General features: G+C 51.6%; 1 protein-coding gene across 4 annotated transcripts in view; it reads left to right on the forward strand.

Moving 5' to 3' along the window:
- The window catches only part of LOC105188791 (discoidin domain-containing receptor 2), a 148,257-nt gene that overhangs the window by 88,391 nt on the left and 43,415 nt on the right, over positions 1 to 16,451 (forward strand). For 3 of the 4 annotated variants that reach the window (XM_011150425.3, XM_011150424.3, XM_025299878.1), the window contains one exon: positions 16,016 to 16,143. In XM_011150425.3, coding sequence (XP_011148727.1) covers positions 16,035 to 16,143 — 109 coding nt within the window. In that variant the 5' untranslated portion in view covers positions 16,016 to 16,034. Of the gene's footprint in view, positions 1 to 10,418; positions 10,450 to 16,015; positions 16,144 to 16,451 lie in introns of those variants that run through there. The other variant, XM_025299879.1, reaches the window with a different exon arrangement.

Raw genomic sequence — 16,451 nt, forward strand, 5'->3', positions numbered from 1 at the left:
AATCGATTCACCTCTCTCTTTCTCCCCCCCCCCGTCTTTCCTGAGGAATGCGCGCCCGGAGATTCTAATTCCCTTAATCACGAAAGTTCGTCCATGATTCATAACCCGCGCCGACCTACTATCACCGACACCGCCGCCGCCCGTTGCTAGCAGCGATCCACCTGCCTGCGAAATAATATCGCGAACTTCGGTCGTTTCATCGAGAAAAACCGTGCCGGGTCGCGCGCTTCTTCCGCGTTACGTTCACCATCATCGCGCCGAGCACGCGTCGTGCGTCGGCGCGACGCGAGCTAAACGCGCGTGTGACCTGCCGACTCCCGTGAGAAATCGACGTCTTGCATGTGTGATAGCGATTATTCTGTGTCCACATGAAGAGATTTAGTCTGTTCGACACTTTGACACGACCGAAGGGCAATTACCACTTCGAGTCCCCTAAGCACAATCTACGAGAAGAATTTTAAATTGACTTCTTACTAAGTAAACCTTGGGAAACGCCAGACGCCGATTTGTTTCCAATTTTTTAGAGTTATTTTTTATGTCAAAATATGAAGAAATCTGTTATCATTTTTAGCTTAAATTAAATTTTTCAATTTTTTCGAAATTTTTGAAGTTTCGCACAAGTAATCTTTCGGCTCACTATCCAGCAAACAAGCTCATTTTAACGTCAAAATCTGGTAAAAAATGAACAAGAAATGAACAAAAAAAGAAGAAAAAAAGTTTCGCAGAAGAATAAACTGTCGTCACCCAACGTCGAATGTAGCGTAAAACTGAACACTTTTTCAACAATGACGTCAGCCATATTAGATCCGCCATTTCGAATTTTACAAAATGGTTCTGACTCATAAGTCGGCGACATGTGTGTACAAACTTCAACAAATCAGATATATATATTAAGAAATATTGTTTCAAATATGTATAAAATAATGTACTTGTGCGAAACTTCAAAAATTTCAAAAAAATTTAAAAAATTAAAAAAATTAAAAATTTAAGCTAAAAATGATAACAGATTTCTTCATATTTTGACATAAAGAATAACTATAAAATATTGGAAACGAATCGGCGTCTGACGTTTCCCGAGGTTTACTTGTTAGCCGCTCTGTGTATTACGAAGCCCTTGTTAATCAATTACCGTTGATGCCACCAAATGTTGATTAAACAATGCTTGACGTGTTTGCTTTCATCAGCAGTGCGATCCAAGCAAGACAAGTTTTCGCAAAAATGTTTCACGTTCATCGGAAGCACGAGATGCATCTTTATATGAATTTGAGTAATTTTCAAGAGACTGCTTGGTCGTTGCAACATCACGTCGATCGCACAGCGGGAATCTCTGATCTCACCGTGTCCTTCGGAAACAGCGTGACTAATATCGCCAGACAAATTAAATACCGCGCTGGGGCGGCAAGGAGACCAGCTGACGAGGATAGACGCGTCAGCGGAAGTGCATGCACTTCCACCGCAAGTTCGACCGGCGGAACGTCGAATTAAGCCCAAGCGAAGGGATCACTTCGCATGGAAATCGCCGCGGCATGGTCGACGTGTTAACAATGCGACGACCCAGAAGATCGTCGGCGCTTACCGGCCCCGGCCGTGAATATTTCATTCGGCCGGCGCGGGGGGGAACTTTTCGTGGCCGGGGGAACACGAAACCACCTCGGCGATCGGACGAGTATCGCGAGGATCGAGAGTCTCGACTGTGCGTCGTGTGCGTGCGTGAAATACGCGTGCATACGTGCGCGCGTGTGGAAGGATCCGGGCAACCGTCTTCTAGGCAGCCGGTGAAAGGCCCGGTCTCCAATAGCGGGCGACTCGGTTCCGCAGTTTCTCTTGACTTTTTTCGACTGGTTTCAGGCGTCGCCTCGCCTCGATGCAAAAGCATTCCCTTGTTCCCGAAGTTCCCGCGTCCCCGTCCCCGTCCTCGGCCCCGGCCCCGTCGTCGTCGCGCCACGCCACGGTGTTCCCGGCGGTTCGCAGTCTCGCGCTTTCCGTCTGAGAGCTTCGAAAACTTTCGACGGCGCACTGAATACCGGCGCTGCATTAAACATGAATAAACGATTTATGAGAACAGAACGGCTGTAACGGGTTGTCGTCGGCGAAGACTCGCCGGCCGACGCGACGCGACACGGCGCGCTTCGCCGCTCCGATGAAAGAACCCGCTGGGACTTCCGGGGCCCTGCTCCGGACTCTCTCGGCGAACGTTAGGTGCGCCCTTTTAACTCCAACTTCCGCTTTTCTCGCGCGAGCGTCACGCGCACGGGTCGCGAGAAGGTCGCGATTCGTGCAACTGGACAGCGAACCAAAATTCGCTGACGAGGAATGATGTCCGCGTTACCGCGGCCGGAAACATTCGTCTCAGTTGCGTTAAGGGCCGGTTGTTCCAACTTCTCGGTAAGTTAACTGATAGTTAAGTCATATGTCTGTCTTTGTCTAAGTTGAAAGAAAAACAAAGACAAACATATGACTTAACTACCAGTTAACTTACCAAGAAGTTGGAGCAATCGAGCCTAAAGCACAGATTTGTGCCGTTCCTTTTAATGGGAGAAGACATTTGAAAAATATATAATTAAATTTAATAAAATATATGATTCTTGTTTACTTTATTAATATAATAATAAAATTTAAAAAATAATTTCAAGATTAATATAATAAGAATATATTCTTTACTTTGTTATTTTTATTGTTTTATTATTTTATATTACTTTTGTTTTATTATATATTGTTTATTATTTTATATTTTATTGTTATTGACCGAGTAGAAACGTCCGCCGCATTCTTGCGATCGAATTTTCCGGTTGGTTCCTACTCTTCCCTAAAAATTCACTTCCCCTGACGGAATTGCTTTTTCCGTGCAACGTTGCCTCAGCCTGAGGACCGGAAACTGGCATGTTTCGCAGCCGATAAGCGTTCAGAACAAGGCTCGACTCGTCGTCCGGTATCGGTGCGCCGATTACCTCTTCGAGCCGTACCCTCGCGAGCGCGCGTGATCTCGCGACCCGCCTCGTTACGCCGGTCGATAATTAATAATCGCCTCCGACGATCGTACGTAGTCCGTCGAGCTGCGGGCTTCCTATCTGCTTTGTCATCGCTCCGGATAATAATTCCTCGGCGATTGGCGGGTACAACCGTGTCCATGGCGCGCGAATAACGGATTAGCCCTCTCGGCTATTTCGCTTCTTGGAAGCTTTGATTTTCATCCCGGCGCGGATCGGCCTTCGCGGCCGAGTTAAACGAACAGGGTGTCAGACTGCGACCCCGGAGCCACGAAGTAATCGCGCGCGGAAACACGAAGCGAGCAGGAGCGAGAGAGAAAGAGGAAGAGAGGTGAGTATCTCGCGGAGCGGGAGCGAGACGAGGAATTTCTATTTCCGAGATCGCCGCCCGACGCGCCGACAAGATCGACGAGTGCGAGCGAGCGAGCGAGAGCGGATCGTATTTTGCCGCGTTCTAATATGTTATTTTCGGAGTTCAATCGCGGCGGACGCTGCGGCGGAGCCGCTTCTCGAAGAAGAGAAAAATGAAGGAGGAGGGGCTAAAAAGAGAGAGAGAGAGAGGAAATATATATATGCATTAAACCGGGGGTGTACGCTCGCGGGGACGAGCGGGATAAAAGGATTCAATTGAGCGGCGCAAAGACGGCGGCGCGGCCCTCTTTCTCGCGCGCGATACAGAGAGGAGGGAGAGAAAGAGAGAAAGAGGGAAAGAGACGGTTTCCCGGACGGAAACTTCGGGCTTCAAAGCGATCTCATTTCGTGCTCTCTCTTTCTCTCTCTCTCTCTCTCTCTCTCTCTCTCTCTCTCTCTGTCCCTCTCGCTCGCACTCTCGCGAACTTGCCACCGCCCGCGGATTGCCGCAAGCTAATTTGCGAGCGTCAGCTGCGTATTTCTGCAACTATTCTGAGTTCCTCGCGGCGTTAACCCGCAGACGGCGCGCCACGGACGCGGCGCAGCGTTAAAAACGGCCGATACCAAACGCGATACCATACACCGCGGCTCTTTTTCTCCCGTTTTCTATCCCCCGCTAATGCTCTCTTTCTCTCTCTCTCTCTCTCTCTCTCTCTCTCTTGTACACTCGCGCGTTCCCACTTCGTAGCCGGTTATACTTTTTTCGCCGTCCGCGAAATAATTAATCCCGCGCGCTCGTAAAACTCGTCGCCCCTGCCGCCCGTCCACTTGAGAGGAACAACACAAAAGCCGGATGAGGCAGTCGCGATCTTTTACGATTCTCTGGGAGAAGGTACGTGTTTGGGAAAAGGTACGTGCCTATATATACGTCGACGTCGTCGTCGTTGTTGTCGTGTTGGTGTTGATCACGACGGGGCCGAAAGATTCCGACTCGTCTAACATCGACGTTGCCACCGTCGCTCCCGTTCTCTCTCTCTCTCTCTCTCTCTCTCTCTCTCTCTCTCTCTCTCTCTCTCCCCCTCTCTCTTTCTTTTCCTGTTTCTGTCCCGTCGCATAATCTAATCAGCACATTAACAGGGCGATAACGGCCGCTCGTAAATCCACGAGTGGAGTAACGATCCTTCCACGTGCGACCACGACGCCCGCACGTCACGTCCGCGACGACGTCGCGGCAGTCGCCGACGAGTTTTTTACTCGTATCGCTGCGGGACGACGCGAGAGCCCGTGAATTTCGCCTCCTCGCGCTCCGCCGATCTCGGAAAACGCTGCGGGATTTTTCCCAGTGTCTCGTCAAATCAAGGTCCCACAATTCTCGAGCCGATTGAGCCGAATATCACCCAACCGCGGAGCGGTTGCTGGTCGACGAAACGATCTTCTTGCATCTTCGTTGTATTTCACCAAGTTATACTCAAGATATATCCGATCAGTTCATCGTATCGCATCGTGCTGTGTTGGGCACCTGAATCGCGGGCCCTCTGACTTTCCGAAAGAGCGGCTCGCTCGCAATCATGTCCGTGCGAGATTCGTAAAATCGCGATAATGTCGCGGGCAACTCGAAGAGACCGTGCGGGGCTACGAGGACGCCGAAGACGGTGTTTCGATGAGCGCGTTGTAGTAAAGCGTAACGGTGCCGAGAGGAACAGTTAGCAATGATCCGCGAGGTGTCAGACACTTTCGTCGGATGAGATAATAACGTCGCATCACATGGCGGCGACGGCGACGCGATATCAGTCCGGACGCGGAGTTAAGTTATGACGCTCCTATTTCTGGAGTCCCGCGCGCACACTTTGGACGTTACTATCTGTAGGTCGCCTCGCGCGCGCGCGCGCGCGTATGAGGCAAAAAACTTTAACGACCTCTTTCCCTCTCTTTCTGTCTTTCCTCGGCCGAGCGGCTCTCCGAGTACCATTTCAGAGGTAACTTTACATGCCAATATTCCGCCCTCAGTTACGACCGTCACTCGGCTATCGACTCGTGACATCGTTTGCGCTCCGTCCGGGCTCTATCGACGGTGGCTATTGCGCTCTCTTCCTCTCTTTCTCTCTCTCTCTCTCTCTCTCTCTCTCCATCCTCTCTTTGTACCACTCACTCTGTTAAATGAAGTACTTGATCGAATACTGATATCGCCGACTTCCTTACTCGACCTCAGCGCAAAGTGCCAAGTCCGAGGAGCAGATCGTTAATGTTTCCTCGTCATATGAGGAGGTAGAATGTCATCAAGATATCTTCATAGTGTGAGTTGCGAGGCGGAAAAGCGGTCGCGAGAATATATCGGAGACACATAAGTAAAACACACACACATACACACAGACACACGCACACATATGAGTAACCTGCCTCGACATAAGTAAGTAGTGAAGTATCTCAAAATGAAACACACGTTTGAGCTTCCTTGAAAAAGCTTTCATTTTTTAACTGTGGATAATAGGATCAACGTCTTTTTTATGCAAATAGCATCGTTTATATTCCGCATGGCTCGAGTAGAAGAATAACAGTCGTAAATACAGTCGATTGCTTATTGGGTGCTTCTAAGAAAATTTTCCATACTCGAGGGGGAGGGATCCTCCATCGACTGGGAACGGCGGACGGAGAACCGAGAACGTTCCGAGGACGTCCCGCGAATATCGGATCGAAGAGAAAGAGACCGCGACTGGTGGAGGAAAGGAAGAAAAAGAGGAGTGGAAATGAAGGTAGCGGCGGCGGCGCGTCGTTTGTTTCTTTCGATCGTTAACTCGACCGGCAGACCGGCCGACATGAAAATTTCAGCTGGCCTTGGCTGAGGCGCGGCCATCGGCGCGATGGATAGCCCGTATTTGAAATATTCAACTTCGATCGCTCATCCGCGTCTGCTGCGTGTCAGGCAAATATCAAAGCGAGCGGCGCGGCGAAAATTGACCGTGAAATTGATAGCGGCGCGAAAGCGCCTCCGCGTAGACCCCGAGACGCGCGGCACGCAGCACGCACGCATTGCGTCCGCTTGCGAAATTCACACGCGGAAAGGCCGCGGGGGGAGGGGGGGGGGCAGGGAACGTAGGAGGATATCGACGTGTGCGCTCTATCTCGCCGATTACCCGCCGTGTAAAGGATCGAACCTCCACGTCGGCGTGAGGAGACGGAGAAAAAGCGAGAGGTTTCCGACGCGTTCTCAAGAGAGGGGAAGAGAAAAAGAGAGAGAGAGAGAGAGAGAGAGAAGGAGAAAAAGAAAAACGGCACTCTCTACTACCACCACCAGCACCACCTCCTCCTCCTTTTGCCGCCCTTGCTGCTTCTCCACCTTCTCTCTCCTACTCTAACACTCCGCGGCAGCAGCGGGAGAGAAGGTGGAGAATGGCGCGGAGGAGAAGGAGGAGGTTGGGCGCTCCGACGCCGGTAGCAGTGCATTTCACTTGTTCGGGACATAAACTGGAACGGTAGACGTGCCGGTATGAAAATTTCAATCGGCCGGGGCGAAGTGTCGGCCTCGTAGCCGGCGCGTCTCGCAGCGAGCGAGTGAGTCGAGTCGAGTCGAGTCGAGCCGAGGAGGCGGCGTCGGCGGCGAAGGTGGAAGACTGGCTGACGGAGGTGGTAGTGATGGTAATAGTAGTAGTAGTAGTAGTAGTAGTAGTAGTAGTAGTAGTAGTAGAATAGTGGCGGGAGGCCTCAGGTGAAGGCGCAGGTGGAGAAGTTGGAGAAGGTAGGCGGTCGGCTACGCGAGGGAGGAGATGAGGAGGGTAAAGTGGCTCTGGACCGTGCGGGTATATCACTGTCTCCCTTTCTCCGTCCCTCCTTTGCTCATTCTCTCTCATTCCCTTATCCTCTCTCTCTCTCTCTCTCTCTCTCTCTCTCTCTCTCTTCTTCTCTCCCTCTCTCTCTCTCTCTCTCGTCGACGTACACGGCCTTTCCTCCAGTTCCCTTCTCTCCCCCCCTCTTCCCGCCGACGAGGCCCTAGCCCGCGGCGAACTGCATAATTCATGGCCCTGCTGCACACCGACCGCCTCCCTAGGACCCTCTTTCAGAAGGGCATCCGCCACCCAACCCTTCTTGCACCAGCACCTTCCACGCTTCAACCACCAGCAGCACCACCTCCTTCTCCTCGCCCTCCTCCTCGCTAGGGTCAACCTTAGTCGCGTGCATTGTACGTCACCACGTGCAACGTGTACGCGCGTGCCTGCCGAAGCGTCCGATGCATACGAAAAGAGCGTGTGCGTGCGTCGCGGATAAAGTTGACCCTCCGACACAGACGCGCGCGCGCGCAGAATGTAGGCGAATATTTCGGCTTGAGTTATGAAGCGGCACCCCCCGTCGAGGTAGCGCGCGGACCTAACGAGAGGAACGCCACGGGCGCTTTGAACGTTCTCGATCGCATCGGCGAGAGAATAGCCCGGCTGCTTGCCTTTCTGTCTGCGACGGCCAGCAATATTCGACGCTCGGTATAATGGATTTTTACGGGCCCACTACTCAGGCCCGGGTCAACCTACCGCTACGACTACAGGCCGGGTTTCCTTTCGCGTTCGGAAGAACGCAGAAGCACATTGTATCTTCGTGAGAGCTGCGGCGCACGCGCGCATCGCCGTGAAGCATCGGCTTTAACGCCGAGAGACGTTGATGTAATTACACGGAGTTCTTAATTATAGAGTTTCGCGTCTCGAGGAAACAAAAGGGCGAGAGGACGAGAAGCGACGCGCGCGTTAATCCCCGGATGCCGGCGTTGCCGGCTGATTTCGCGAATTCTCTTTTCTGATTCGCGTTCCGCTTGACTCGGGAGAGAAGAGTGCGCGCCGCCGCCGCCGCCGCCGCCGCCATCGCCGTCGCCGCCGCCTGATACACCACCGGCACACTCTCGGGGTCGCGGCGGGATGAAATACCGGGGTATAAATTTCAAACGCTTAATGTCACGCGAAATATATATATGTATATATCATAGCCTCTGCGTGTCTGTATGTGTGATGCGAATCCTGTATTTAAATAGAATGATATATCTCAAAGGGCGCGAACGCGCTCGCGTGAATGATAACTCCGCTATTTTTGAGGACCCGAGACGCGTCGAACAACGACCCATGCAACGAGGGCGGTGTGTCGTCTTCCGCCTCCCCGAAGATGACAGTCGTCAAGAAAAGGGCCGCAAGGATAAGAACAAATTCCTCGTGAAGGATCGTTGTTTCGTCTTTCTCGTTTGTCCGACCGAACAAACGACCGCTTGTTCATCGTCCTTTCCAAATCTGAAGCGTCGTTCGACACGTGTGACTCGTGGTTGACCTATACTACTTAAACAAAAATTTTTTTAGCCAGTACAGTCAACGGTCTGAAATTTTTCTCGAGTGATACAAGTCAATGACTAAAACAGGCGGTCTAAAATTTCCGAGTTACAACACAATACAATGCAATCCGAGAGCACTAAAAAAATGTTGGAGCAATATTGAAGTTATGAGCTGAGTGAAATGATTTGTTCTACTTGAATTATCCTTCATTTGGAGAAAGAGGCAACGAGTCACGTTCACTCGGCGATTTTAATCGACTGTCGACTGTTTTCGATTGATGAATGCTCTTCGGTACTTTGATATTTAATAAGCCAGGTTTCATTAATCCTTCTCACCGCCCGTATAGTGTCCAGATATGCGCGTACATCAAGGTTGCCGATTATTCAGCTAATCTATTTTATTTTATTCTGCTAGCTGGAGATATCAAACGATTAGTTCGGAAACGATTAGATACGAAGAACGATTGCTTCGAGATATATTATAAATATCACACAGCGCTATATTTTATATCCAGACACGACGGAATCAATTACAAGAGACAAGCGAATTTCGACCTAGTTGGGGCTCCACTGAAGCTTAACCCACGTCCTACTTTAATCTTTCCTTTTCTCTCACCGTAATTGAACTGGCGACGATTAGTCGACACAGATCGAACGGTTCGCCGGCAACATTACCGCGCAGATAACGACGACGACGTCGTCATCGTAAGAACCCGTTGCTGCGCTTCGCCAAAGGGTCTCTCCTCGCGCTGAGGGTGCGACTCAGGATGCAGTTCACGCATCCTTTGCGAACGCCGATCGTAAGACAAAGTGCGCACCCGAAGCGCTACGTGGACTGCACAAAATTAATACGGAACCAGCTTTAATCTACTCGGAACGCACACGGCGGCACGGAGATGCAGATATCCCGAGGCACGGCCCCGAGAAGAGAGACAGAGAGCGGTGGGAGGGGGGGGGGGACCCACTCGCGCGAGTCGTTTTCTCGTTCCTTTTCGTGGCAGCAGAAGCGTACCGGTTCTTGCGCTGAATAAATGGGAGATGCTCTGCCATCTTGGGTTCCCATCGCTCGCACCCAGAAGATAAACATCAGCAGCAACGGCAACGGCAGCCACAGCAGCAACAGCACACGGTAGCCAGAGGGACCCTCGTAATTAGCCGGGCTTGCGTGTCTCCTCCTTTTTTCTCGCGTCGGAAACGCCGCGTCGAAGGCTGCTGCGCTCGCGGATCCGCCAGTCTCTTTATGATGAAGCGTTCGCGAATCGATCGAATCTCTCTCTCTCTCTCTCTCTCTCCCCTTCCATCTCGCGAAGACCGCCCGATGATCGGACGATTTTGCGGCGGTGGCCGCTGGAGCGCGGATTCCAGACAATTTCCCCACCTTCTCCGTCTTTAACGTACCAACGAGACGGTTCATTCCGGGTTGGCTCGAACGAGCTGATACGAACCGAGGGCCTCGACTTATCGCGCATAAGTTCGTCAATTAATAAGAATCGAGCGAGTCTGGCGTCGCCGTCGCTGGCGGCCACGAGCGGAGCCGATCGAGAGGACGGATCGAGCGCGCGCGATAAATTCGAAAGGAGGTCGAGACCGAGTCGCGACGCGAGACAAATAAGAGCCGTCAATGGACGATAACGTGTCGCAAGATCGATCCGGCCGGAGATATACCGCGCGCGCTTTTATCCGACGCGAGCGATTGATAAAAATAGGAATCTAACAGACCGAGCGACACGCGCCGTACTTCAGTCGCGCTCTTAATCGCGAAAGAGACGAAAAGAGTGAACACCTCGTGCTGAAGGAGTCAACGCCAACGGCCGGGTGAGTCCTTCGGAGTGGCAGTCGCCGCGAGAATTGCGTCTTCGTTCCGTGCGATTTCGCTCCGTTCCTCTCTTTTCCTTCCATCCCTCCCTCACTCTCTCACTCTCACTCTCACTCTCACTCTCACTCTCACTCCCTGACTCTCTGGCCGTGCCATACTTTTTTGTGCTACCTTGTTAAAACGGCGGTGTAAACGCGACGTCGCGATTTCTCTCGCGTCGACGACCGCGTCCACCCCCTCCCCTCCGCCTCCTTCGCCCTACGCGAGGGGAAAGTTTACGAAAATAAGTCGCGGCGCGCCCCGGCAATTACGCGAGGGCGACTTCGCCGGGTTTTAATCTGCCTGCGCAAGCCACTCGAGACCGCGCGAGCGACGCGTTCGCGCACGTGTGCGCGACGCTTTCCGCGAATTCACACGCAAATTTATGCGCCCGAACGATGGAAACAGCGCGCGAAAGAGTGCTGCGCACTCCTGCGGCTGCGTGGCTGTGTGTGTGTGTGTGTGTGTGTTTCTCTCTCTCTCTCTCTCTCTCTCTCTCTCTCACACACACACACCTGCTCTCACACAGTCGCTGTAAATCTCCAGAGGGCCGCGTGTTTCCTCACGCGCGAGAGACGGGAGAAGCGCGAGTCTCTCGCGAGCGATTTTGCCATCCGTCGGCCGGAAATCCGCGGCATCTCGACGTGTCTCGTCTCTCCGATCGACGTTAGACAATATTCAACGATATTCGCGACAACTTATCGTGGTTGTCAATAAGCGACATTTTCCCCGATTCTCTCGTGAATGTTCGTAGAGTGACAAAAGAAAGAGAACGGAAGAAATGCCAAGAGGGATCGCACGTAAACTCAGTCCCGCGGACGCTTTACTATGAATAAGTTAATAATCTTTTAACAACGTTCTTTTAGTATCGACCTGTCGATGGTGGAGACATCCGTAGCACTGAGTGCATATCGGTTCTTCGAGTGTCTCGTTTTTCCTCCGTTTTTAAGCGTCTTTCGCCGTTTAACGAGAAGAGAGCACAGCGCGCAGTTACATGCAGAATTTTCGCCTCGCAGTTTGCCGAGCTCCTTTTTTCCTCCCTCTCCCTCTTCTCTTTCCCGCACCGTCGTCGTCGACGTCGAAAACTTCTCGACGAGAAAATGACGCGTTTTCCGCCGCGGCTGAAGCCATTCCGCGCGCGGAACAGCAGCAACGGCAGTCGCCGCGCCGCCGCCGCCGCCGCCGCCGCCGCCGCCGCGGCGGCGTCAAGCTGCGGCGCGGATGCGAATTTTTCACCCGAACTCAAGAGTTCGTCGACGAACGACGTTTAACGATCCGGAAACGTTGTAAGTGTGGGGATTAAAGCGTGTATTCGTGCACGCGGCGGCGGCAGCGGCGGCACTTTCCTTCCTTCTCCAGCCATTCGCACGCCCTTCGGAATGACACGTTGGGAACGGAGCCAAGCCGATTCTAGAACGTTGTCGTCTATATAGCCACTCCCAAATGGGAATACTTCTCCTAGGTTTTAATTTAAGTTTGAATTTCAAGGAAAATAATTATCCGGCCGAATAGCGTGAAACACAGTAGGAGGGCTCGCATGTTTCGGATTAGCGTCTACGTGTGTGTATGTGTGTACCTCCCCAATACATTGAGATATTAAGAGAATCGTCCGTGCAAACTGGACGAGGAATTTTGTTACAGCGCGAGTAAAGGGACAAGACTTTTCAAACAATCGAATTTACGACAGAATTCGGATATATCCGAGGAGAATTTAAAATTTTATTCCCCTCCGTCTTTTGAGCAGTTTTAATCTTTTTTGAGATTTAACGTTTCATTTCACGTCAATTTAACATCACTTTAACGTTTCATGTTAATGAATGTTAATGAATTTATCAGTACAAATTAACGTCCTACATCGCTTCTTAAGACATGTTGAAAAAGAAAACAGAATTAATATCTCTTACTCTCTTTTTCCAAAATACTCCAATTTACTCTTTCTTCCTTCTCAAGTAAAAAAGAGAGTATACACAAATAAGAATAAATATAAGAAAATGAGAGAAACAATTCGGAAGGAAGTCCTACACTGATAGAAAAATAAAGTTGAATTAACTATAATCTCACTATATTTCATAGTTAATTTTGATGTCAACCATATTTTTATAGTTCGCAGAAACCTGCAAAATATAGTAGGATAAACACGAATATGTAGTCAATGATTGTCTTAAATAATTGTTTAGTTACCTTTATCACATATATGGTAATTTCTCATTCACAAATGTAGTGAGACTTAATATTCATATAGTTACATCTGTCGTCATTTAGCAAATATTCTGGTAATATAGACTATATAAAAGAGTTACTTTTACCTACCATTTTATATTTGCATCTATACAATAATTTTCTTAGTAAAAATATTATATGGCTGGTTTTACTATGCCTATATCGTAATTATTACCGATATTATGGTAATACTCACTAATAAATATGATATTTCAGACTTATAGATAATTTAGTTACTATATCATTATAGTTCCAAACATCATATACTTTTCTCTCAGTGTACGTTTACAGAAACTTATTCTTCCTCTTGAAGAAAATCAGTATAGCTCTGCACATCTACGAATCTCCGCAGATCTCCCTCGTCCTACGTGTCCTGCGCTCGAATTAGATGCCTGTCCCGGATTTTTTCGCCGGACATCGCGCCGGACATCACTCAAAGTATTGCGAGAGAAGGGCCCATGCTGCCCGTGCTGCCAGCCTGCAACAAAGCTCTCGCTAAGGAACGTCCCCGCGACTTGGGCGAAACAAATCCGCTGTGAAAAGCGCGCTCGGCGCGTAAGCCGCGCGTAATCGGCGAGGAGCGTGATCGATTCGCCGACTGGCCCGGCGAATTCGTGCACGCGTGCATCCGCTCGTGAAATACGCTCGTCCGTGCGCGGCTCTGCCTAGGCCCCATCATTCACGTTAATTCCACTTAAGCACCGATGCACCTGGCTCGCGGAGAGCTCCACGCGACGAGTGCCTCGCGCTCGCGTACGGGCATGAGCGCGAGCGCACTCGCGAGAGCGGGGGAGGGGGAGGGGGGGGGGCACTCGGCAAAAATGAAGAGACGAATGCCATGCGAACCGAGCGTTCAAAGTGCTGCACAAGGCCACCTTATGCGGCGGCACACAGTGGAACCGACGGGCGCTCGACGGGCGAATGAACGAGTACTGATGTGTGCGTACCGTAGGAACCTGCGAGACGAATGGCCCGCCGTGCAAAATTGCCCCGCGACTTCTTCGGCGGAGTCGTCCGTATCCGCGAGCTCCCCCGCGCGAAAGCGAGCGAGGATCGACGCACGCGAGCGCTCTCGGCGCTCTAATTTCCCGTCTAATTTTCGCCCGGCCGATGTGCGCCGATATACGCCGCGATACAGCGAATCTAAAACACGAGGGATGGAGGGAGGGGGATATTTTCCTGCGTGGTCTCGCGGACACGCAGACGGCCGCTGCGGGGAAACGTTATCTCGCGCGAGCCAAGCATGAATGTTGCATTAGAGGCATGCTCATGGGCGCAGGCGCGTTGCCGTGAGGCGAGATTATCCTCGGGGCCTAATGATTAATTGTACGTCGCGATTGATCTAATCGCCGGCCTAGAAACGAATACCGTGTCGCGGACACAATCGAGCGGGCGGGCGGGCGAGCGAGCGAGCGAGCGACGGGCGCGGGCCGGTTAGAGGTCGGCTGCACTCTATGACCTTAATTACTGTGTCGACTAATCGATCGCGCGCATTGTGATCGTGCTGTATCTGACACGGGTACTGGCATACGTAGCCGCTTCACGCTGAATGGTGTCTTAATTGCCGGCCGGATAATCCGATTCAGCCACTTGATCGATTATGCCCGTCTATGGAGCCGTCGCCGATCGTATTCGCGAATTCTAATTGGGATCGGCTATCCATCCGACAGCGCTCAGCGATCGAAGGGTCTCTGTTTCTCCCTGTTCCCCGTTCTCCTCCCCCTCTCGTCTCTCGCTCACTCTCCCTTTCTCTTTTTGTTCGGATGATTATACACGCACGAGCGGACGCTGCGCATTGCGTTTCTCTTGAAACGGGGACAGCGATATCACGATGTCGGGCAAAAAGTCGCGGCGGAAAGTAAGCGGTCGACGAGCAATCGTTATTATAAAATTATAAAATATAACGATAGATTGTAAAAGTTAATAAATTATAAAGTTGTTACTATTATTATCACACGATCTATTTTCATTTCGGCGCTTTGCGATATCGCCTCGCTCTGTTGTCACTCGCCGCGATGAAACTATTATTATTGTTCAACATGAAATTTATCGACTCCTCTCGCGTTTCGCTACACGTATTCGATATATCGCACAAACTTGTGCGCCTCGTGAGATGCTTTACAAATTGTTTAATAAATTCAAGTCGATCCACGCCGAGAACCGGATCGCTTCGCCGTTCGGCCCGCCGTTTCCGCGCCCGTCCTCGTAGCCAACCGGAGTACCCACGCGATAAATTCGAGCCGCCGAGATCCACGATCGTCCGCGATCGCGAATGTAAAACGCACGTCGTCCATCCTCGCCGGATATTTTCGTCGCGCGGCCGAGGGAGGAGAGAGCAGTCCTCCCTAAAACCCGCCGGAGATAAGCATCGCGGAGCAGCGACCGGCGGTAGTCGGAGAGAAATCTCCCCTCCCCCCGAGCCTCCATCGTCGTTAATTAGCCAAAAAGTGAGGCCTCTCGTACGGCTCCCCTTGGACTTGGAGCAAGGGAGAGAGGGGGGGAGGAGGAAGACCCCCCTCGCTTTTCTTTCGTGCGCCGCGACGGCACCGCCGTGAATAAACTACATACAGTCCTTCCATTCCTCCCTCCCCGCCGGCCGTGCGAACCCCTTCGACTATCATCCGGTACGTATGAGCTTTTTTCTCCTCCCCCCTCTCTTTCTCTCTATCTCGTACGGGACAAGAGAGGAAAAAAGAAACGACCGAAGAGGCCGCCGCCCCATGGCGTCGTCCGCGGTGCTTCGAGGTTCTTTCTCTTCGTCCGCGATTTCCATCCACGAGTGCCGTCGGGGGCTCCTCCGTTCCTTTTTTCCGTCCAGCTTTCTCTCCCTCTCTCTCTCTCTCTCTCTCTCTCTCTCTCTCTCTCTCCCCCTCTCTCTCCCTCGCTATAGAACGGCGAACGGCCGATCCTAATCTCGATAATGACGCGTAATGGCTGCTGGCGTGAATGTAGCTCTTTGTCCATGGGCAGCTCCTGCACCGGTCGTATATCTGTCCGGCACGGGAACCGCGCCATTTCACCCCGACGAAAAGCACGGGGAGGCCGAAACGGCGGGGGCCGGTTCCCCCAGGCTTCTTTTTCTGCATCCTCCGCGTCGCGTCGCGTCGCGTCGCCCCCCTTCGCTCGCCCACCGCGCGCAGCAATCTCTACGGCTGGCAAGGCGCCTTCCCGGGAATCACTCTCTTAATCACCCTCTCTCCCTCTCTCTCTCTCTCTCTCTCCCTCTCTCTTTTTGTTCTATGCAACGTCAGTGCGAGACGCGTGTACATGTGTGTGTAAAATTTTTTTCAAACTTTATTTTCGCAGGAGCGGTTATGAGAGTTCGATGACCACCGGCGCGCGGACCATCGACGCTACCATGGACTACCTGCAGACGTGCCTCATCTTTTACCTGCTGATCCTCTGCTTCTGCGGCGGACGCTCTATAGACATATGTGAGTAGACGTGTCAATCCGACTTAAGGAGACTGGTCTCTCGCTCTCGAGGGAACCTTGCCCGGTGCCGTTACCTCCACGATCTCTCAATCGACCCTGATGACGGCCCGAGCGCCGGCGATCGCGCAGACGATCGACTAATAGCTAATTCTCCACACACGCGTATCTCGATTACCTGCAGATGTATTTTCGGCTGAGTAACAATCATCACTCACTCCGTAGAATGGCGCGGTCGACGGGTCGATTATCTCTCTTGAATAATTTGCCCACGTAGAAAGTATATTTTTTTTTTCTAAAGCCACGATGTG

The sequence above is a fragment of the Harpegnathos saltator genome, unplaced genomic scaffold, assembly GCF_003227715.2.
Source record: "Harpegnathos saltator strain DR-91 unplaced genomic scaffold, Hsal_v8.6 scaffold295, whole genome shotgun sequence".
Lineage (NCBI taxonomy): Eukaryota > Metazoa > Arthropoda > Insecta > Hymenoptera > Formicidae > Harpegnathos > Harpegnathos saltator.